Raw genomic sequence first — 21,880 nt, 5'->3', positions numbered from 1 at the left:
ACTAGGTGGTCAGCACATCCTCCCTGAGTCCGCTCCTGTGCCCCTGTGCATTACTCTCTCTGTCCTCTGTCTCTTTTATTTCCACCAGGTCTGAGTGCTTTGGAGCCAGGAGTCCCTCATGGTAACCGACGTGTGGGGCTGTTTCTGTTCAGCTCCAAATGAGCAGCACAGGCAGGTGTACAGTGAGGAGTAAGAAAGGAGAGGCCTCTGTGGGCCAGAGCCATCGGAGGGCTTGCTGGTGGGGGGGGAAGCACCCTTTGGTGGAGGGGACAGGGAAAGTGCACTAGCCAGAGAGCCTCCAGTGAGCACCTCTCTGATCTCAGACGGAATTCTGCCCCTAGTTGAAGGGTAATTTCTTGTTCTCACTCTCTTGTTTGAAAGGTTTTATTGCCAACCTCTCCGTACAGCGACAGTTCTTCCCCACTGATGAGGATGAAACGGGAGCCGCCAAGGCCCTGATGAGGCTTCAGGACACATACAAGCTGGACCCAGACACAATTTCCAAAGGGGAACTTCCAGGTAACTCACCACTGCAGGCTTTGCCTGGCCAGAAGTGATTCTGCTGCGGTGTCTGGACGGGGTTGGAGCCACTGCCCACTTGTGGTCCCTACCTTCAGGTGCACCGTCACTTCTGGCAGTGAGCCTCTCTTGGGTTTCCGGTTAGTGCCAGTCCCCACTTCCTATGACAGCGTCCTCCCCTTAGCGCTGGCCTGCAGCCTCCCTCCATGTGCTAGCCGAGTTCCTCTCCTCTTGCATCTGAGAGAAAGCCGAGGCTGCTGCTCAGGGCCCCCTCAGCCCCCAGAGCACCACTCAGATCTGTGTCCAGACCGACTTCTGTCCCCCGCCCTCTGATTTCTTCTTGCCCAAGGTGGTCTCTTGACGCACTGCCCCATGTCCTGTGTGCCCTCAGTTACATTCTCTGCCCCTGTTCATTCTGTGTCTATCTTTCTGGGGTCTGCTCCTGAGCTCACACACAGGCTCCGTTCTCACTCAGGATCCAAGGCCCTTTTGTGTGTCTGCAGCTGATTGAACTTTTCTCCCTCCTGCTGAAGCTGCTGGACAGAGTCAGCTACACTCTCTCTCCACTTCCTTGGTGGAGGACGCGCATGCTCTCCTGAACGCACAGTCTGGCCTCTTTCCCCCCATCCACTAGTCCTGCTACTGCAAGGTCACCAGTGGCCCCTCAGCTGGTAAAGCTAGAGGACAGGTTTTGAGCGTAATGCTCGTTAACTTTTCTGCAGCCTTTGGCACACTGATTGCCCCTTTCTTCCTGATATTCTCCCCTCTGAATTCTGGGGCACTGATTTCAGCTGCTTCTCTTTCAGCCTCTATGGTCATACTCTCTCATTCTCTCTTTCTCGCTCTCTCTCTGCAGGCCCCTTTCCCACTGACTGCTCCAATGTTTATAAGAAGATATATTGGGTTTGGGGGGCTATTAGAGGTCAATAAACACAGGGTTTCAGTTAGACCCCTCTAGCTTTTGGATGCCACCTCACCCAGGGGGACCCTGGAGGAAGCATACGCAGAAAGAATCACTGCATGCGGGAGAAAGAGGCTCTCTGTTGTTGGCTGGTTAAAGCCTGTGAGCCAGCAGGATGGGTTGTGGGCTTGTCCTTATTCCTGCCTCATTAGGTCTTAGAACAACCAGGCCATGAGGTCAGAGAGAGAGGGCAGCTTGGGGCACCTGCAAGATCTGTCCATCCTGTAGCTGTGAGAATGATTGGTGGGAAGAGGGAGCCACATCCAGGCACTGACCTTTTACATTCAGTTAACAGACCCATGTGCGTCCTGGAGGGAGAGTGAGGGGTGGGAGGGAATTACTCCCCAGGATTTCACCCCACCTCATGTTCTCCCTACACACCTTCTCCAGGTGAGCCTGGCCATTTCCATCACTTGAGATACCGCCTGTACATGGATGACATCCAGATGTGTGTTCCCTGTCAAGGAGTGTTTCCTGGGCTTCCAGCCGGTGTAGGCGAATGCCGGTGGGACATCTCTACTTGGATGTTCCATGAGCTCCTCAAAATTCACATTTCCAAACTGAACGGCTCATCCCTTTTTTAGCTCACTGCCCTTCTCCTTCACCCCTTATCTCAGCAAAAAGCACCTCCGTCCACTGGCTGCCTAAGTCAGAGTCCAAAGGCCTGTGGATTCCACCTCCCTAATGTCCTCTGTACTTGGAGGCCCTGACTCTAGCCTCACGGTCACTTCTTTGTCTCAAGTGGATTATTTTTTTTTTTTTTTTTTTTTTTTTTTTTTTTTTTATTAAATTTATTGAGGTGACAGTTGTTAGTAAAATTACATAGATTTCAGGTGTACAATTCTGTATTACATCATCTATAAATCCCGTTGTGTGTTCATCACCCAGAGTCAGTTCTCCTTCCATCACCATATATTCGATCCCCTTACCCTCATCTCACACCCACCCCCACCCCCACCCGATTACCCTCTGGCAACCACCAAACCATTGTCTGTGTCTATGAGTTTCTGTTTCTCATTTGTTTGTCTTGTTCTTTTGTTGTTTTGGTTTATATACCACATATCAGTGAAATCACATGGTTCTCTGCTTTTTCTGTCTGACTTATTTCGCTCAGCATTACACTCTCAAGATCCATCCATGTTGTCACAAATGTTCCTATATCATCTTTTCTTACTGCCGAATAGTATTCCATTGTGTATATATACCACAACTTCTTCATCCATTCATCTATCGAAGGACATTTTGGTTGTTTCCATGTCTTGGCCACTGTAAACAAAGCTGCAATGAACATTGGAGCACACGTGTCTTTATCTCTAAATGTTTTCAGATTTTTTGGGTAGATACCCAGGAGAGGGATTGCTGGGTCATATGGCAATTCTATTCGTAATTTTTTGAGGAACCTCCACACCGCCTTCCATAACGGCTGCACCAGTCTGCATTCCCACCATCAAGTGGATTATTGAAATATCATTGTGATTCGTCGTGTACTTCCATCTCACTCCTAATAATCATCCTTCTTGTGGTCTTAAGCACTTACCTGTTTATGTGAATTTCTGATCATAATGCTTAACTTTCCAGCCTAAACCTGAATTCTTCCTAGGAGTTCCTGCATGAAGTCCTGCGTGGCCCCATCTCCCTGGCCTTCTTGCCCACTGGACTAACCTTCCCCACTGCTCAGCAACTTCGTTCACCACATGCCTTCTGCAGCAATACCTTTACCCACACCTAATTGACCACAGGTTCTACATCTAATTTCCCGTCAGCACTCAGCTCAGCTGGCACTCTCCAGAGAGCAGTCCAGGGAGCATTCGCGTTGGCTTCTGGGGAGGAGTTTCTGGGAACCATTCATGACATTCGTAGCATCTGTGAGCTATATTGACAATAGCTACAGATTATTATCATCCTGAAGATCATGGGAGACATCTTCATACATTGTTTTGTTGAATTCTTGGCTCAAGTCCTCTAAAATTGATGGTTTTATCTCTATTTAGAGAAAAGGGGACTAAGGCTCAGAGAGTCTGAGTAACTCGTCCATAGTCACACAGTGGATGGGTGCATAGTGGGTGCTCAGCTGTGTCATACTACCTCCATCAGTGAGGCTTCCCGGACACACAGCCAGAGGAGCTCTGTGAGGGCCCATGGAGAGTGGGCAGGGACTCAAGGAACCCCCTAGTCTCTGGCCTGCCTACTAACTTTATCTTGTATTTACTGTCCCCAGTTTCCCATCCCACATTGTTCCTGAGCTACCAGGGCGAGCAGACTCTGATTTCTGAAACAGCCAACCCATTGCAGCAGGGGTTTCATTCTGGGCAGAGCTCCATCCTGCACATCAGCCAGAGGGAGCCCACTGAGGCAGCTCTTCCATGCCCGCCATGTCCTGACTGCTGTTAGCAGGTTGTAGGGAGACTCCCTTGCTTTCCAGGGAGGGTCACGGCCCTTCCTTAGTCTCTATAGGACCTGCTTTCACATAGTTCTCTGAGGAACACACGGCCCCTCCCACCTTGCCCCCACCCTAAACCCTGCGTCTCCCCAGAGCTAACATACCACGTCTGTTTCTTGATTTGAAACTATCTTCATGATCACAGGACCTGCTGAATTGGTGCTCAGCAAGGTCCCCGCCACCTAACGGCCAAAGCTGGCACTGCATCCTTGGCTCTTGGCCTCACTTGGTGTCTGTCACATGGCTCCAATTCCCTCTGTTTCTTCTACCGCTTCGGTCCTTCTCAGTGTCCTTCCTCTGTATAGGTGGGTGCTCCTTGGGCCTCTGGCCTCAGCCCCTTCTCTACTCTTTCCTCAGACTCTTCCTGGGAGTGATTATCCTCATCCATGGCTTTAGACGTCACGTAACTTCTGTTTTTTACATTCAACTGATTGTTCCTCCCTCCAGACACATACAGCCCGCTGCCCAGGACCTTCCTACTCTCCTGAACAATACTTCTTGGTGGGCTTCCTGGACTCCTCTGTAACAGAGGCTCCTTCCCACTTGGGAGAAGGGGAGCCTGAGGCTGAGAGATTGGCTGTGACTGTCGCCTGAGGCAGGGCCAGCCTGGCTGTGCTCACTGAACCAATGGCCCTTTGAGGTGTGTGGTCTGAAGCCCAGTGGGGCTCTGCTGGGATGACACCCCCTTCCAGTGGCCCAGCTTCCTTGATGTGGGAACCCCTCTCTAACCCAGAGGCTCTCTGGAGCCTGACCGTTTACCTCTCTGTCTGCAGGAACCAAGTACCAGGCAGTGATGAGTGCCGACGACTGCTTTGGGATGGGCCGCTCAGCGTACAACGAGGGGGACTATTACCACACGGTGCTGTGGATGGAGCAGGTGCTGAAGCAGCTTGATGCTGGGGAGGAGGCCTCTGCCACCAAGGCCCAGGTGCTGGACTACCTGAGCTATGCCGTCTTCCAGCTGGGCGACCTGCACCGCGCCCTGGAGCTCACCCGCCGCCTGCTCTCCCTTGGTAAGGAGGTTCTAGGGCAAGGTCAGATGGGGGTGGGCAGCTGGCAGGAGAACTGGTCACTCTTCTGGCCACGACGTGGCCATTCTTCTGTGACTGAGCCAGTCTGACCTGTCGCCCGGCCCGTGACTAATGCCTTCTGCTTTCAGGCCCAGTCCAGGTGCCAGTGAGCTCCTTACCCGCCTCAGCTCTGGCCTGAGCCCTTGCCCAGTCGCACTCAGGCCTGTGACACCTCAGCCTTACACGCTCGCTTTTTAAATAGGAGTCCAGTGCTGTGGTGCTTGTGCTGCTGAGGAGGGTGGAGGCTTCGCTGCCTCAGAAGCAGCTCGACAGGCGAGCTGTGCTCCAGGATGGCTGCAGCGACAGTGACCTGGCCCTTTAGTGAGAGGCCTGAGGTCTCCCTGGTGGGACTTGCCGTGGCATTGGTGTCTTATGTCTTGTCCTGTTGGACTGAGAAAATCCAAAGCACTGTGTCTGTAAAAGCCATGTGTCCCACCTCTTACTAATACATGAGGACATCACAGTCTGGAATCTCCCAGACCAGCAAAGACTTTCTTCTGCTGCTGCGTTTCATGAGTCTGATGGCTGCCAGCATAGAGGGTCCTGCCAGACGGATGTGGGAAGGCAGCTTTGTAGATTCTGTCGTGTTTGGAAGCGCCTCGGGCTGGGAGTCAGGACGCCTGACTGCTGTTGTGCAGAATCTTAGCCTAAGTCTCGTTCGTCTTTGGGCCTCAGTTTCCTCATCTGAGGAGGGCACAGTGATTCTGCCAAGCGTGCTCCTTTGTGTTGGGCGGCCCAGCAGGCGAAGCTCTGGCAGTGTCACATGGCTGTTCTTTCTGCCAGTGTTTCAGCCGGCCTCTAGCTGTGGCCAGCATGTTATGTGGTCACTAGTGATAGATGTACTCTAGGGGACAGATAGAACGGGCACACAACCCAGTCAGGAGGAGGAGGTGGCAGGGCTCTGGGCTGCTTTTCCGGACCTGCATCCTCGGGACCTCCAGGGTGGCCAGAGAGACCAGTCCCCTTGGCGGCTGGCTGAGTGAGTGTCCCCTGCTGTGCTGCTCCTTTCTTATCTCTGACCAGAGCTGGGGGACCTCCGTTGGTTTTTCCGCTCTGACTGGTGAACGCTGGCTCGGTGCTGAGGAAGGCAGAATGCTGTGTGCAAGTGAGCTGCTGGGAGAGAAAACCGCTTATAGAATAATTTCTCTAAATGACCTAACAGATGTTTGTGGTTTCCTTTTCTTTCTTGTTCTGTGCTTTTTCTAGATCCAAGCCATGAACGAGCTGGAGGGAATCTGCGGTACTTTGAACGGTTGTTGGAGGAAGAAAGGGAAAAAATAGTATCAAATCAGACAGAAGCTGAGCCAGCAAGCCAGGAAGGCATCTATGAGAGGCCTGTGGACTACCTGCCCGAGAGAGATGTCTACGAGAGCCTCTGTCGTGGGGAGGGTGTCAAACTGGTGAGACACGTAGTGGTGGTAGTGGTGGTGGGGTCAGGGGCCCAGCTGTGGACCTGGACAGGCAGATTTGGGGAGGATGTAGGTGATTTTCCAGCATCTCCCCTAGTTCTTCATAGCATCTGCTGAGACTGAGGTGTGGGTGTTCTTTCAGGTGTAGGACACTGTCTCCCCTTATGTTCCAGGTAAAGTTTCAATCCTCTAAGTTATTAATGAGTACCCTTCCCCACCCCAACACGCCCAGCTTCTGCTTGAGTCACTGTTGGGAAGAAAACCGTGGGTGTAGACGTGCCTCAGGCGCCAAGGGAAGTCATGGTCTCTGTAGTAATGACAGGTTACTTGCTAGAGTTCGGTATCAGGTATCGCTGGCCTTTGGGAGCCCATGCTTTCTCAAGGAGGCTCAGGTGTGAGGCATTCTCTCGGCCTTTTCCATGCCTGTCGGCTTGACTCCCACTGGCCCTTCCTCCTGGAAAGGCTTCTCCCCTGCCCTGGCCCTTCAGACCTACTCACATCTCTGTGAAAGGGGTCAGGGGTTACCCTCTGCCATGGGACTTGTGGACATGAGGTATTCTTGGGAAAGAAGAAACACTGCACGAGTTGTGGGGTGTTATTTATTGCCAGTCAAACTGAGAGGCTTTTATTTTCTTCCATGGTGGGGTGGGAGGGAGCAGCTGCTGGACACAGGGTGTGAGCCAGTGTCTGCAGCCAGCCAGCCTGGGAAAGAGGGTTAGGACTCACTCAGCTCAGGGCCTGTTGCTCTGTGCTCCCCAGACGCCCCGGAGGCAGAAGAGGCTTTTCTGTAGGTACCACCATGGCAACAGGACGCCACAGCTGCTCATTGCCCCCTTCAAAGAGGAGGACGAGTGGGACAGTCCGCACATCGTCAGGTACTACGACGTCATGTCTGATGAGGAAATCGAGAAGATCAAGGAGATCGCGAAACCCAAAGTAGGTGTCTCTGCACGTCCTTCTAGGGTCTCTCATCCCTGGTACCGCCGGGCAGTTTGTTACTTACCCAACTGACCTTGGCCGATGTCTAACATGAGTCTGCTGTGGGGCTAGTGACGTGCTGTAGACTCGGTTTGATCCTTGTGGGTTCAGTGGGGAGGAAAATTGAGGAACCGATGTGGGCAGCCAGGTGCCACGATAGACGGGTGTACTGGGAGCAGGGCAGGCCCACAGTGAGAAGTGTCAGCTCACCTGGTTGGGGGCTGGTGGGTGTGGGTGAGTTTTTAGGACGTTTGCATAGGGCACTGCCAGGCTGGGTCCTGGTTAGGGTTGCCGAGGAAGTGACTGACTCTCAGCAAAATGAACATCCTTATAGTACTGAGTCTTCTCCTCCAAGAGCCCTCTGGCATCTCCACTTATGGGTATCTTTTAAAATTGTCTTCATAAAGCCCTGCACGATTTCTTGGTAAGCTTATTCCTAGGTAGTTTTTTGTTACTGTAACTTCACTTTGTTTCTTCATCATTATACTTTTATTAGCTACATTATTATATTAGTTTAGTATTACATGAGGTCAGACAATTAAGTTCATGAACTCATCCTAGAAAAAGTGCTACATACCCCATTGCTGAATATCACTACGGTCACCTTCGAAGTACTCCCCTTGGGAAGCTAGGCACCCACGCCAGTGCCTAGTCTACCCTTCAAAGCAATTTTGGAACTCTTTCTGGAATGGCCATCAGAGCTGTCGTCGTATTACCCTTGATGTCCTGAATGTCATCAAAATGTCTTCCTTTCAATATTTCCTTTATCTTCGGGTAAAGAAAGAAGTCACTGGGGGCCAGAGCAGGTGAGTAGGGAGGGTGTTCCAATACAGTTATTTGTTTACTGGCTAAAAACTCCCTCACAGACAGTGCCATGTGAGCTGGTGCATTGTCCTGATGCAAGAGCCGTGAGTTGTTGGCGAAAAGTTCAGGTCGTCTGACTTTTTCACGCAGCCTTTTCAGTAGTTTCAAATAATAAACTTGATAAACTGTCTAGTTGGTACAAATTCATAATGTATAATCCCTCTGATATCAAAAAAGGTTAGTAACATCGGTGCAACAGGTTCGCGAACTTAATTGTTAGACTCCGTATGCTAAACTGTTGATTGTAAAAGTATATTTCATAGTAACAGCTAATGTTGACTGAGTTCTTAAGTGTGACAGACCTTGTTCTAGCGCTTAGCATATGTTAACTGGGACATCTATTCAGCAGGCTCTGTTGTTACCATCAGCTCACCCGCGTGGGAGCTCAGACTTGTGTAGGTCACAGCTAGTCCTTGAACCGACTCATTCCTCTTTTGGTTTTTAGCTGATTCTTTTGGGTTTGTTCGGATAGTATTATCATCTGCAAATAAGAAAAATTTTGTCTTCTCCTTCTTAATAGTGATAGTTCCTTTGTTTTTAGTGTCTTTCGAACTGCCCAGAACTTTTGGAGCCTTGATACAAAAAGCATCCTTGTCTTATTCCTGAATTAACTGAAAATGTGATATTTCACGGCTAAACATGCAGTTGGCTGTTGGTTTTGTACATATTTCATCATGTTATAAAGTTATTCTTCTATTTCTAGTGCATGAAAGATTTGCTCCCATTTGACATCTGTCAAAGAGAACTGCTTGCTGCCATATCCCCACCCTTCTCCTATCTCTGGTGATTAGGAGGGAGGATTTAGCTGGACCCTCTATTGCTCTGCTCCTAATAGAACTGTGGTCGCTAGGAGGCCCATTGCTTGCGGCGAGAACTAAAACGTTCCTGTCCTGGCCCCCTGGACCTCGTCTTGGATTGACCTTGGCTTGAGGTACTAGGACATGTAGGGCTCAGAGTCAGTTGTTGTACCATTGATGTGGCTGAGGGAGGGTCTAGCCAGTGCCTATGGAGAATGGGGACTGGGACCCAGCCCTTTGCACTCCCTGGATCAGCTCGAAAGCCCTCCTGGGAAGAAAACCGCTTTCTGGTTGCCAGGTGAGAGAGGCGCTGTTGTGCCCGAATTTCCTGAGAGATTCCTCCGTTGTCCCTCAGACCCAGGCACTGACACACTTGTGTGTGTGTGTGTGTGTGTGTGTGTGTTTGTGTTCATGTGGGTGCCTGTGTGCACGTGTGTGTGGCAGGGGCGGTGGGGGGCAGTACTGGGAAAACTTGTCTTTGAACAGAAGCCATGTGAAGAGACAAACATGTTGGCTATTACGAGCTGACCTCTTGTTTCCGGAGCCTGGGAGGGACAGATGCTGTGCTGGCTTTGAAGTGGGGCCGATGAGCTTAATTTGGCCTGTGTGGAATGCCTGGCAGCTGCCTGCGAGTCCCCAGGCTGCTTTCAGAATAGCCCGGTCTGTCCCTGGGAGCGGAGCACAGCTGCCCAGAGCCTCCTGTGGGCGGCAGGCCAGCAGTGAGGCTCATGCTAGGATGGGGTCTAGCTGTGGCCACGGTTGTCGTTAGGGGGGAGCCCTAGACACGAGCTCTCAGGGAAGCCCTCTGTCCTGGGGGCACAGGCCGTGCTGCAGCAGCAATGTCCGGGTTGGCCGATCTCATCTCCTGCCCAGCCATCTGGTCCATCCACTCTCTTCGTCCCTTCCGCCACCTCTGCCCAGGCCACCACCACCTCTTGCCCTGACTTCTGCCTTGACCTCACTGGCCTGCTCGTTCCGACTCTGGTCCCTCCTTAGCTTTCCATGAGGCATCCACAGGGATGCTTGTTACATTCAGATAGTGAGTGTCCCTCCCTTGCATAAAGCCTTCCCTGGTTTTCATTGGCCGCAAGGTCACATCTAGGCCCAGCCCCCACTTACCTCATCAGCCTGTTCTCTTACCTCTGACTTCTAATCCACAGTTACAGTGCCACTCCCATCTTCATCCCTGGGCCTCTGCATTGCTGTTCTTCCCTCTTCCTGTAATGCTCCCCCACTTGGCTAACTCCTACTACCTTTCAAGTCTCAGCTAGGTGGTCCCTCCTGCAGGAAACCATTTTTGACCCTACAGACTGAGCTCCCACAGACGTTAAGCTTACCAGCTCTTCCCATGCTATGTGGCAATTACCCAGGTTGTTTTCTGCTTCTCCACTTGACTGAGTTGCATGAGGTCAGGGACCATGTCCTGGTCACCCAGCATAGTGCCAGGCACGTAGTAGGCACTCATTAAATATTTATTGAAATTCCAGGGAAGTGCTGTTGGGGTGGGGCTGTCTGGGTCTGTGGTCCCACCCATGTGAGGCGATTAGGACAGTCTGCAGCTGAAGCACTGGGGCTGGCTCTGGGCAGCAGGTCCTTCCTGGGAGTACCACTGCGCCTGTCTGTGGAGACTGGGGGAGATGAAGTAGGTGGGACTGTGTGTGTGTGTGTGTGTGTGTGTGAGAGAGAGAGAGACGTGTGTACGAGGGGTGACAATTAAGTTCGCGAACACATCCTAGGAGAAGTGCTACACACCTCATTGCTGAATATCACTATGGCCACCTTCGAAGTACTCCCCTTGGGAAGCTATGCACCGACGCCAGTACCTAGTCCACCCTTCAAAGCAATTTTGGAACTCTTTCTGGAATGGCCATCAGAGCTGTCGTTGTATTACCCTTGATGTCCTGAATGTCATCAAAATGTCTTCCTTTCAATGTTTCCTTTATCTTCGGGTAAAGAAAGAAGTCACTGGGGGCCAGAGCAGGTGAGTAGGGAGGGTGTTCCAAACTCCTTGCAAACAAGTGCTGTGTGAGCGGGTCCATTGTCGTGATGCAAGACCTGTGAATTGTTGGCGAAAAGTTCAGGTCGTTTTGTCTTAACTTTTTCATGCAACCTTTCCAGCACTTCCAAATAATAAACTTGGTTAACTGTCCAGTTGGTACAAATTCATAATGAATAATCCCTCTGATATCAAAAAAGGTTAGCGACATCGCTGCAACAAGTTTGTGAACTTAATTGTCAGACCGTGTATGTGGGGTGGGTGGCTTCCGGGCAGCAGTTCACTTATTTCGACTTGTAGAGTCCTTTCCTGATTTTGTCATCTGACCTTGCAAGGCTCCTGAGGGAGTGAAAACTGCTTCCCGTGTTTGCTCCTGTAGCAGCAGGAGCCCAGTGTTTGGGTAGGTTTCTTGGCAGAGGAGGCCACCAAAGTTCAGATGGATGGTGGACTTGACCAAGTTGAGGGCAGCGTGCAGGGTTGAGGCTCAGGGTTGGTAGCACAGTGTGAATGCGGTGGGAACAGCCAAGCTCCGCTGTGCTCAGGCAGGGGGTGTGTCGGCCTGGTGAGAAAGGGGCTGTCCAGGCAGGTGAGTGGATGCACAAAGCAGACTCCGCAGGCATAATTCTGCAGACAACACGGACCTGGGTAGGAGCAGGGGTGGGCAGTGACCGAGCAGGACAGTGGCTAGGGTCTGACAGCAGAACAGACATGTGGAAGCCTCAGACTACTCCTCTGGCCTGGCTTGCCGGATCCCGGGGCCTTGGATAAGAGCCACTGCCTGTGAAGCGTCTTCTCCCACTGGCCTGACTGGCAAATCTGGTCCCAGTCTCTCCAGGGAAACACTCAAGGCAAAGAAGGATAAGTCTGCCCTCTCTTCCTGCCTTCCAGCTTGCACGAGCCACTGTTCGTGATCCCAAGACAGGTGTCCTCACTGTCGCCAGCTACAGGGTTTCCAAAAGGTTAGCAAAGGTGATGGTGGCAGGGTGACTGCTCAAGCCCCAACTCCAGGGCCTCCCAGCCCCTACCCCACGACTCCCAAGGGAGGGTGGCTTGGCTGGTCCCACCTGCTGGCACCTCCCCCACTTCGCGCACTCACCCTGTACTGCCTGGCAGTGCTGGCACTGACCCTGGAGAGAGTGCAGGCCCTCATCCTCGCCTGCCTTCCTTACCGCTCTCTCCTCTCCTCTGGCTTAGCTCCTGGCTAGAGGAGAATGATGACCCGGTTGTGGCTCGACTGAATCTTCGGATGCAGCACATCACGGGGCTCACAGTAAAGACTGCAGAATTGTTGCAGGTATGGCCGGTCCCTGGAACCCCGGGGTGGGAGGGGGTACTTCTGCCTGGATGGTCTCCCACGGTGCCCAGGGCCAGGCCTAGGGAGGCTTGCCCAACAAACTGAATGCTCAAGGCTGTGACTATGGAGCGACCTCATATTGGGAAGCTAGAAATTGAGCATGCCTGCTGGCATTCAACAGTTAGCATGCACAAATACCGACTGAGTATTGTCTGTGTGCCCAGGTACCATTCTAGGAGCTAGGGATGAGTGGTGGGCATAGTAGGCCCATTCCCATCTCTTTGACTACAGAAGCTGACATCCTGGGTTGTTCCAGGGACCCCTCTAGGAGAGCTGTACATATCGTATCTCTAGAGGTCATGGTTGAGTTCTAGTCAAATGCACTTGGAGGTAAAGTGTTCTGTGCTACATTGGTCAAAGTGAGAGGCCTGGACCGGTTGGCTGGTGATGGTGGAGTGCTCTTTTCAAGGTACCCCATGGATCCCTGGCTTCCTGCCTATTTCAGAGGTGATTGTGAAGACATATGGCAGCATCGTGCTAAAAAGTTTTAGGTGAAGCTCCTAATAATGAATCCTCGGTCTGCTGAGTTCAAGTCAGCACTGGCCGTGCTCCCTTCTGAACATTGGAACTTCTGATGGCCTGAGACACTGCTGGAGAAGTTTCACCGGCCTTTTTCTAGAGTCTCCTGGATCTGTTTGGCCAGAATTCCTGTGTATTTAAGGATCACACTGTTCATCTTTGGCATTTGGGTCTGATCAACTCTAGATCTCATTAGAGTATTGAACTGAAGATCATTTGGAAGAGATTCTCTGAACTTTTGCCTTGGACACACCCAAGCAAATCAGCACTCCCCCCGCCCCCCATAGCTGTGTCAGCAATCAGAAAACCAAATTTGAAGCCAATCTTTATGGATTTGTGTGAAGTCCACCAGTTTCTCAAAACATGTTGATTACCTCATAGTCTTCTGAAAACTTTATGTAATCTTTTCAGTTCAACTCAACTTAGTGTTGAGGTGTTAAGCCTAGTTTTTAAGTAAGTTCTTCAGACAAGCACACTGATAAAGGACTTCTGCCACATCTCCTGCTTCCTTATGTGTGAGAACACCTCATTCCAAGAGCCATAAGGGCTCTCAGTGCACTCGGTGCAGGCCTGTTGGCGTTGTCACGCTTTGTATGTTCCTGGAGCAAGGTTTTGTTGTGAAGCTATCTGCCACTGCTTCCTGCACATCAGAGCTGGCGCTAGGACTCTTGTGGTCCTGGTCGGGACGACATTCTGCTTGATTGGCTGATTGCATACCATGGACCAAGGGGCTGAAAAGAGTCGACACAACCTGTGCCCCTGTCGCCTGGCTGGCCTCCCCGCTGCACCTTCTGGGCCCTGTCTCACATGTCGCCCCAGAAGACAGCACCATTGTGCTTGGACTGACTTCTCTGCCACAACCCTGGCCTCATGTCATCTGGCCTCTCATCATGTTGTAGCTCAATGGATGATGGAGATCTGAATGTCAGCCCTCCCAGTGGAGGGACTCTTATAGTCAAGGCTCTTCTGGAAGATCCAGACCACTGCCAAGGGGCTGAGACACCATTTTTGTTTGCTTTCTTCTTCTAGGAGCTGTCTTTGGTGTTTCCTTTGCCAGCCAGCAGTGTTGAAAGCTCTGATCCTATGTGGTCTAGGGGACAGGAACCTGGGCTTCTCTAAGCGTACATTCCACACGGACCACTTGCAGTGTGGTAAATGTCTAGCCACCTGCCTTCACGCCAGGGTCCCTGTGGGAATGCCGCAGGCTTCTGCAAGGGAACTGGCTCTTCTGCCTGTTGCAGCTGCCGTTGATGTATTTGCTATAGATTATTTAGAAGAAAAAAAGGGCAGTTGAGGTTTTCTTGTGAATTGGGTGAGGGCCAGATAGAGGAAGAGAAGCTACACTGCTAGAATTCTCCAAGATTGAAGACACTTCTGACTCGATGTCTCAGCCTCACCAAAAAAGTGATTTCTAACCACTTTATTTTGTCCTTCACTCTGATCTCAGTATCATAAAAATCCATGTCTTTAGGTGACTGACTTCTCTGCTTTTGTAACAACAAATCTAAAGATTCAAGTGAATGCCTCCTCAGAGGAATCAGTGTTAATGTCCAGTTGCTTGTTATTAAGGTGTGATTCTGGGAACTGGAATTTGTCCAGACAGTACATCTGATTGCTGCAAATCCAGAAGTTTCCATGACATTTGCATTATTTGGGATAGTATTAAAGAGTGTAGGTACAATGATTCCCCAACTGTTAAAAGGTGAGCCAGCTGGAGCAATGCCGCTTCTTTTGCTACCTGAGATCTGAAAGTGGAAGCACTCCACCCAACAAGTGGGAGTGTTGGAAAATGCAGCTGTGCTCTGCAGCTCCAGCAACAAACAATGATCGAATTTTCCTGAGTGTAGTAGCACACTAAACATAGTCTGTTTAAACTTTTAAGTTCTTGATGAGAGTGGATCTAAAGAAAAAGCATTTGTACTGTCACTTCCTCAGCCGTTCTGGCACGTCCCTCAGACGCACCACCTCCAGCCGTAGGGCCACCTGCTGATCCAGGCCTCTGACACAGCTGACAGGATTTCTAGGTGTTTTCGGTGTGGGAATCTTGAAGGCTGAAGCAGTGGATGACAGTGTTTTTTCATCCACTGATTCTTCATATCAAAATTTTTATTTTTGTGGAAACTGAAAAATCATACTGCCCCAATTCTATACTTCATCACATTAGACAAATATTGTTTGTGCTCCAACACGAAGATTTCCTCTCTTGTGAAACCCACCTCCCTTGCTTTCCTACATGTCTAAGGTCCTCCATTATTGCCAGTTTTGCAGCCTCTCTCACCTAACTATTGGAATCGCCAAAAAGGTTACACTAAAACTACCAGTTTTCTGAGGACTAATAATAGGTGAGCCCCAAAGTTTTTAGGGTTTTAGTAAGACACAGTAGCCAAGTGTTCCCAGATGGACATTGGTGCTGCCATTTGATCGACCAGCAGATCGTGCACTTCACCTTGAACGTCGTCTCTTTCTAGCTGCTAAATATAAAATAACTGTTGTGATTTAGGACTTGCATTTGCTGGTAAACTGTTCACAAAGGCATTTACAATTTTCTAATCCAATTAATGACGCCTGGTAGTTGCTGTAGCTGAGGTGGCTCAGGTCCTATTCTGGGTCCAGGCTCCTGCTGGGGCTTCCAAAGTAGGGCAGCAGTTCTTGGCCACCCTGTGGCCAGCTGCCTGCATCCTGCTGCTTCACTTGGTTGCAGAAGTACTCCCCTTAGTGGGCCCCTGGGGGGTGTGAGGATATGTGAGCCCTGCCGAGCCTGAGCAGGAACAGCTCCTGGGGCACTGTGACAGAGGTGGCAGGAGTAGTGCCAGGCACTGAGTAGCTCCCAAACTAGCATTAAAAAAACAAATCCCAATCTTGCATTTGTTGTTGGCTTTCCTCTGGATTCCCTTCTCATTATCTCCCCAACAAATAGGGCCCAGGCCAGGGCCTGCTCCTAGGGCTCCCTCCGCTGCCTCCCTCGGCTACCCCGAAGAGCTGGAGCTTCCCAGTGGTGACAGGCGGGTGGCCCATCTGGTTCAGTTTGGGAAGCCACATTTGTGCTACAGCCTTACTCATCCTCTGGCTGCAGCCTTAGCTCTGCCTGTGCTGCCCAGGCATAGATACTCTACCTTAGCAAGGCTGGTCTTGGGGGTTCTGGTTGTTACCTGGAGAGACAGTACCCTTGGAGAGATGGACAGTACCCCGGGAGAGATGGGCCTCAGGGTTGTTCGTGCTGCTAACAAGGTCCAACCTGTTATTTCCCACCAGGTTGCTAATTACGGAATGGGAGGACAGTACGAGCCACATTTTGACTTCTCTAGGGTAAGGCCCTGATCACTGGTGCTTCAAAGGGCCCTGCTCCAGCTGTGTTGAGAAGGCTGGAGCTTCTAGAAGCACTTTAGCCTCTATATCAGGTTCCCCAACCTCACCAGGGCCAACTCTTTGTTACTGAAGAAGCCCGAATCTGGATCCACAGGGCCTGCAGAGTAGCCTGGCTGTTCCCCTGTGATGGGGGAGTGTTCTTCCTGCCTGGCCCTGTTGTTCTTTGCCTTGACTCTAAAGCAGAAGGCCTCACTAGGTCTGTGAAAGCTGTTCCTACTGCTCTCCCCCGATGCCCTGCCAGGGTTTATTGGCAGCCTTGGCCCATGGTCCAGCTGATGTAGGGACCACACACTTATTACCTTCCCTGACCCTTTTGACCCCAGTCCTGTGGGTGGTGGGTGAAGTCAGTTGCAAACTTGGGTGAAAGTTGTTGTTTGTTGCAGCGACCTTTTGACAACGGCCTGAAAACGGAGGGGAATAGGTTAGCGACGTTTCTTAACTATGTAAGTATCGGGTCCAGGCCTGCCTGTTCACTCTCACTTAATTTTATAGAACGATGAGCAAGATGTTTTCAAGCATTTAGGGACGGGGAATCGTGTGGCCACATTCTTAAACTACGTGAGTATGATGTGTGCAGTGTGTGGGCCTTAAGGGGAGCCTGGGTCTAGGATGCTCTCGTCCCCACTCCTATCAGGACAGGTACCGCCAGCATTGCTCAGTGGTTGGGCGCTTTTGGCCCGCATCACCCTTCTGGGCTAGAGTAGAGAGTTGGCCTTTGTTTCCATCTGTGGGCACTCCCTACCCCCAAGACTTTCACATCCCTGGCTCCTTTTTGATGGGACCAGTGCTAGTCTGAATTTCTGGCATGGATGCCCTGGAAGGTTCCCTCCTTGGCAGCAGAGGGAGGTGCCTCCCACCTGCTGCTTGTGTTCCAGCCACAGGCCAGTTAGGTTTACCTCTCACCTGGAGAATAGTTTCCTCTCCCCTATGCTGAGGGAGCCAGCTCTAAAGAGGCATAGAAGCTGTCAAACGTAGAGACAGAAGCCTGAGTCCCTTTTTTCTTTTGGTTTCTCATTTAAGTTTTATGTGCTGGGGACATGCTGGTGAGCAGGACATGTGCGGTCTCTTTTGAAGGCTTACGGTCTACTGTGTTTCCCCGAAAATAAGACCTAGCTGGACCATCAGCTCTAATGCGTGTTTTGGAGCAAAAAATTAATATAAGACCCGGTCTTATTTTACTATAATATAAAACTAGGTTTAACATAACATGGCATAACATAAAACCGGGTCTTATTAATTTTTGCTCCAGAAGACGCATTAGAGCTGATGGTCCGGCTAGGTCTTATTTTCGGGGAAACAGGGTAAGAGGAGAGCCTTACTTTAAACAGAGGAGAGGTAATTGTTTAGTCACCATGGTGACAAGTGCTTTGAAGAAGTAGCTCAGGGTTAGGGCTCAGAGAAGGCCTCCCTTGGGAAGTCACATGTCAATATTGAGACTTGAAGGTTGAATGGAAATTAGTTGGTGGAATTTGGTTTCTGGTAGAGGAAAGAGTGTGTGGAGACCTGGAAGAGGGAAGGAGCGTGTGGGATGTTGGAAAAATAGAAAAAGGCTGATGGCTCAGAGGCAGCACATAAGTTGAGAGCGGCTGGAGGGAGAGGCTGGTGAGACTGAGAGGGCCTCGGGTTCTAGGAAAGAGTCCGGATTTGATCTCCAGGGCTGTGGCCATCAGGGGTTTTCATCTTATTCATTTTCCATGTCTGCCAAGTGCCCTTCAGTGTGTCTGGTATGTGTCCTGTGGAAATATTTATTAGCTCCAAATGTTATTACGTTATATATAGGCAGAAAACTTGAAGTGAGAGCGCCAGATGAGAAACAAGTGGTGCTTTGGACATGAGTTGAGGCACACTCTGCGGGCACGAGTGCAGACTCGTTTCCATGGAATTTGTGTTCTGTTTGGTTTGGGGCCTCTGGACAGATAGGGCCCTACCTGCCCACCCAGATGGCCCTGGGGAAGGCGCTGCTTTGGGCCGGTGAGGGTCTAAATGGAGCAGCAAGATATTAGAGCCAAAGAAACGGAGCCCACAGTGGGAGCCACAGATGGTGTTGGACGCATCAGAGAGCTCCCGGTCAGGGCAGCTCATGGCGTACGGTGGCTTAGGCAAGGCCCAGGCTGGATGGGGGTCCAGTGGGTGGGGCGTTGGCAGGCATTGTCCGAGTACAGACTTGGTTTGTTCCCATCTGAGGACAGCTGGGATGTGGGTCTCCTGAAGGCCTGCAGCTCTCGAGTACCCACGGCATGGAGACTGTCCTGATGAACCACACAAATTAAGCAGGGTTAATGTGTGGGGGAGGCGCAGGGCGTGGGAAGAGCCTTTGAAGGGCTGGCCGAGGAGCAGATCTCCAAGCTGCTCATGCTCAGAGGAGGCTGATCTGCATGCCTTGTCATGTCCTTTGTGGCTCAGTTGCTCTGAGAACCTTGGGTCAAGCTCCATGCCTTGTATTCCCAGATGAGTGATGTAGAAGCTGGGGGTGCCACCGTCTTTCCTGATCTGGGGGCTGCAATTTGGCCTAAGAAGGTAAGTTCTGGTTCTTGTGGGGGCTCCATATCCCCAGTCCCATTCCCCAGCCTGCTTGAGTCGCCCTGAGGGGCCTTAGCCCCTTCCTGCCTGAACTCTGACCTTGTGGCCTCAGCTTTCATCTGGGAAAAAGGGGTGGGGAGGTTGGTCCCTTCGTAGGCAGGTGCATTCCCAGACATCCACTCCACGTGTAGGGTAGGTGCCTTCTCTACTGCTGGAGTCCCAGAGCCCTGTCCTCTATACACATGAAAGTGAGGGTGTTTCTGCTCAGGGAGGGGCTATGTGGTGCTCGGGGTCAGGTCCTTGCGCCCAGTCTTTAAGGACATTGTCTCACAGGCCATCTCTTTTTCCCAGGGCACAGCAGTATTCTGGTACAATCTCCTCAGGAGTGGGGAAGGTGACTACCGAACGAGACATGCTGCCTGCCCCGTACTTGTGGGCTGCAAGTGGGGTGAGTGGCTTAAGGCATGGTGTTGGCCTTGGTGGCCTCAGCCTGGGCTTTAGTGGTTGACCTTAGACTCTGAGCTGGCAGACAACTGCTGTCAAGAGTTTCACAAAGCCAAGACTCTCTCCCTTTTTTATGTTTTTTTTTTTTTTTCTTTTGCTGACTGGTAGTCCCATCCAGCTATGTAGCTGTTCAGTCAGCTGGTTATGTGCCAAGACAACCATTTGGGATCACTCTCAGAGATGCCAAGATAGCTGAGGAAACCCCAGGGAAGAATAGCTGCCCAAGCAGGGGAGGTCCAGGTTGGCTCCTGAGAGGAGTGGCCTCTGGCAAGGGTTCTGAGAAGCAGTGGGAGAGACCTGGAATCAGAGAGAGCAGGGGTGTCCCAGGCAAGCAACCACATGGAACAAGGCACAGGCTAAAGCCAGCATCATAGGTGTGGGGACTGGCTGCCTTTGTCACTTGGATAAGAGGAGGCCTGTGGAACAGGGGCCAAGAGATAAGGCTTGAGGCTGGGACCAAAGTGCAGAGGCTGAAGTTTGAGCCTTGTTCTGGAAGCAGCTGTGGTGAGCTATGGAGAGGCTTGAACCAGGATATAATAGGAAGTGATTGCAAAGAGATGAGTTTGTAGCCCTCCTGGGGAGTTTTAGGGATAAATAGTGATAGGGTCACAGAAAATTCAACAAATGAAAAAGAAAATGAGGCAATTGCTAACTTGAAGGAAAAGAAAATGTTGTACAAGAAAGGAGAGGTAATCTATTAGGTGGCTCATATGTGAGCAATATTTATAATGTAAACACTGAGTATTAATTTAACTAAAACTTGTGATTTAACTATATTACCATGTTTCCCAGAAAATAAGACCTAACCAGAAAATAAGCCCTAGCGTGATTTTTCAGGATGACATCCCCTGAACATAAGCCCTAATGCGTCTTTTGGAGCAAACCTTAGTATGAGGTCTTATTTTCGGGGAAACACGATAGGAAAACAGGAGGGAATAAGTATGTGTTTTAGGGGTAGTGTAAAAATTGCAAAACTGAAAGTTAAGAAGTAGCACTATAAGCATGTTATTTAGAAAAATGAAGATAAATGTCAGAAGAAACAACTAAAGAAGTTAATATTCTCTGGGGATTGGTGATGGGAAGGGGTAGGTAGGAGATTGCTGTTTATCATTATAAGCTTTGTAGACAATTTGATTTCTTTAAGTGTGTGTATTACTTTTAATTGAAAATTATGTTTAAAAAGTTCTACGATTTCAGTAGTGCATCAGAATAAATTTGTTTTATTCGTTGTGAAAGAGACTATATTGAGGAATGAAATCATGATTTCATGTGCATTTGAGGCACAGCTTTCGGTGACAGACATGCTAGCACCACAGCACACAGATTGTATCTGCTGGCCCACAGCTCCTAAGGTTGATGTCCAGGCCCTCCACAGTCCCGACAGCCTTCCTCATCCTCATCTCCTGCCTCAGTTCCCACCCACCACATTCCAGTCATTTCAAGGGGTTTGGGGTCCTTAATGCACACCAGGGTGGTTCATGCCTTGATGCGTTTCTCATCCTATTCCTACTTCCTGGACCCCCTTGGCATAGGAACCATCGTGGTCTGTCCATCTTTTCCCCTGGACACTCCTATTCAGCTCCATATTCCAGCCCTGGGGTCTCTTCTTCTCCCACGTGGTAAGGTGCCCTTTGGCTCTGTTTCCATGGCAACTTTACACACATGTATCTCATCACCGGCAGACTTTTTTACAATTATCTGTCTATACATCTGTCTTCCTAACCAGCTCCTGAGCAACTTGAGGCCTGAGACCATGTTGTACATCTGATTCCCAGGGCCCAGTGCAGGAGTCATCATGAAGGAGTCGTTAATTTGGGGTTCCGAGCTAACCAACAGGAGAAAGTAACATACTTTCTGTTTGTTCACAGTCTCCAATAAGTGGTTCCATGAACGAGGCCAGGAGTTCTTGAGACCGTGTGGATCAACAGAAGTCGACTGACATCCTTTTCTGCCCTTCCTCTTCCTGGCCCCACAGCTCTTTGTCTTCAAGTTCAACGTGACAGACACCTTTGTATGTTCCAGCCCCCGTCAGGCAGGTCTTTGGAGTAGCGAATGTTTGTCTGGAGCAGAGAAAGCAGAAAGGGGAGGGTCCTGGGTGACCTTGGCCCCAGCCTCTCTGGTCAGCTTGTGCCATCTCGGGTCAGAGCGGCTGCAGCAGAGTTGGGCTCCAGCACCTGGCAAGGTGCTTCTGTACCTCAGACATTTTAGGTGTGAGATGTTTCAGTGAACCAAAGTTCTGATATCTTGTTTACATGTTTGTTTTTATGGCATTTCTATAAATGTGGCTTTAACCAAAAAATAAAATGTCCCTGCCAGTAGTCTTAAAGAGCTTTATTTGGAGTATTTTTTAAGATGGGGGAGTTTTTCTGAAATTCACCATTTCCTGTGCCTCTCTGTGGAGGCAGAGCCTGGGTGATGAATACTTCAGTGGCAAAACCCTGACCTTGGGGACTAGATGTGGTTTCAACACTTACATCTCCTCCGAGCTTTAGTGTCCTTTCTGGAAAGTGAGGGAAATAGTTTCTCCTTGCCTCCCAGAGAACATAGAGATCGTGTACATTCACGATTGTGATGCTGTTATAA

At 50.4% G+C, this 21,880-nt stretch overlaps 1 protein-coding gene across 9 annotated transcripts in view; it reads left to right on the top strand.

Moving 5' to 3' along the window:
- The window catches only part of P4HA2 (prolyl 4-hydroxylase subunit alpha 2), a 33,846-nt gene extending 12,223 nt beyond the window's left edge, over window positions 1-21,623 (top strand). For 5 of the 9 annotated variants that reach the window (XM_019756119.2, XM_019756118.2, XM_074313481.1 and 2 more), the window contains 11 exons: window positions 382-519; window positions 4,694-4,933; window positions 6,197-6,390; window positions 7,159-7,335; window positions 11,923-11,993; window positions 12,229-12,328; window positions 16,160-16,213; window positions 16,766-16,831; window positions 18,722-18,790; window positions 19,145-19,241; window positions 21,166-21,623. In XM_019756119.2, the coding sequence (XP_019611678.2) occupies window positions 382-519; window positions 4,694-4,933; window positions 6,197-6,390; window positions 7,159-7,335; window positions 11,923-11,993; window positions 12,229-12,328; window positions 16,160-16,213; window positions 16,766-16,831; window positions 18,722-18,790; window positions 19,145-19,241; window positions 21,166-21,236 (1,277 nt within the window). In that variant the 3' untranslated portion in view covers window positions 21,237-21,623. Of the gene's footprint in view, window positions 1-381; window positions 520-4,693; window positions 4,934-6,196; window positions 6,391-7,158; window positions 7,336-11,922; window positions 11,994-12,228; window positions 12,329-16,159; window positions 16,214-16,656; window positions 16,717-16,765; window positions 16,832-18,721; window positions 18,791-19,144; window positions 19,242-21,165 lie in introns of all 9 variants that reach the window. The other 4 variants (XM_074313482.1, XM_019756124.2, XM_074313483.1 and 1 more) reach the window with 2 other exon arrangements.
- The last annotated feature ends 257 nt before the right edge of the window (window positions 21,624-21,880 follow it).

Source organism: Rhinolophus sinicus, linkage group LG10, assembly GCF_036562045.2.
Source record: "Rhinolophus sinicus isolate RSC01 linkage group LG10, ASM3656204v1, whole genome shotgun sequence".
In the NCBI taxonomy this organism is placed as follows: domain Eukaryota; kingdom Metazoa; phylum Chordata; class Mammalia; order Chiroptera; family Rhinolophidae; genus Rhinolophus; species Rhinolophus sinicus.
The sequence above is the reverse complement of the archived record's forward strand: the minus strand, read 5'-3'. Positions and strand labels throughout refer to the sequence as shown.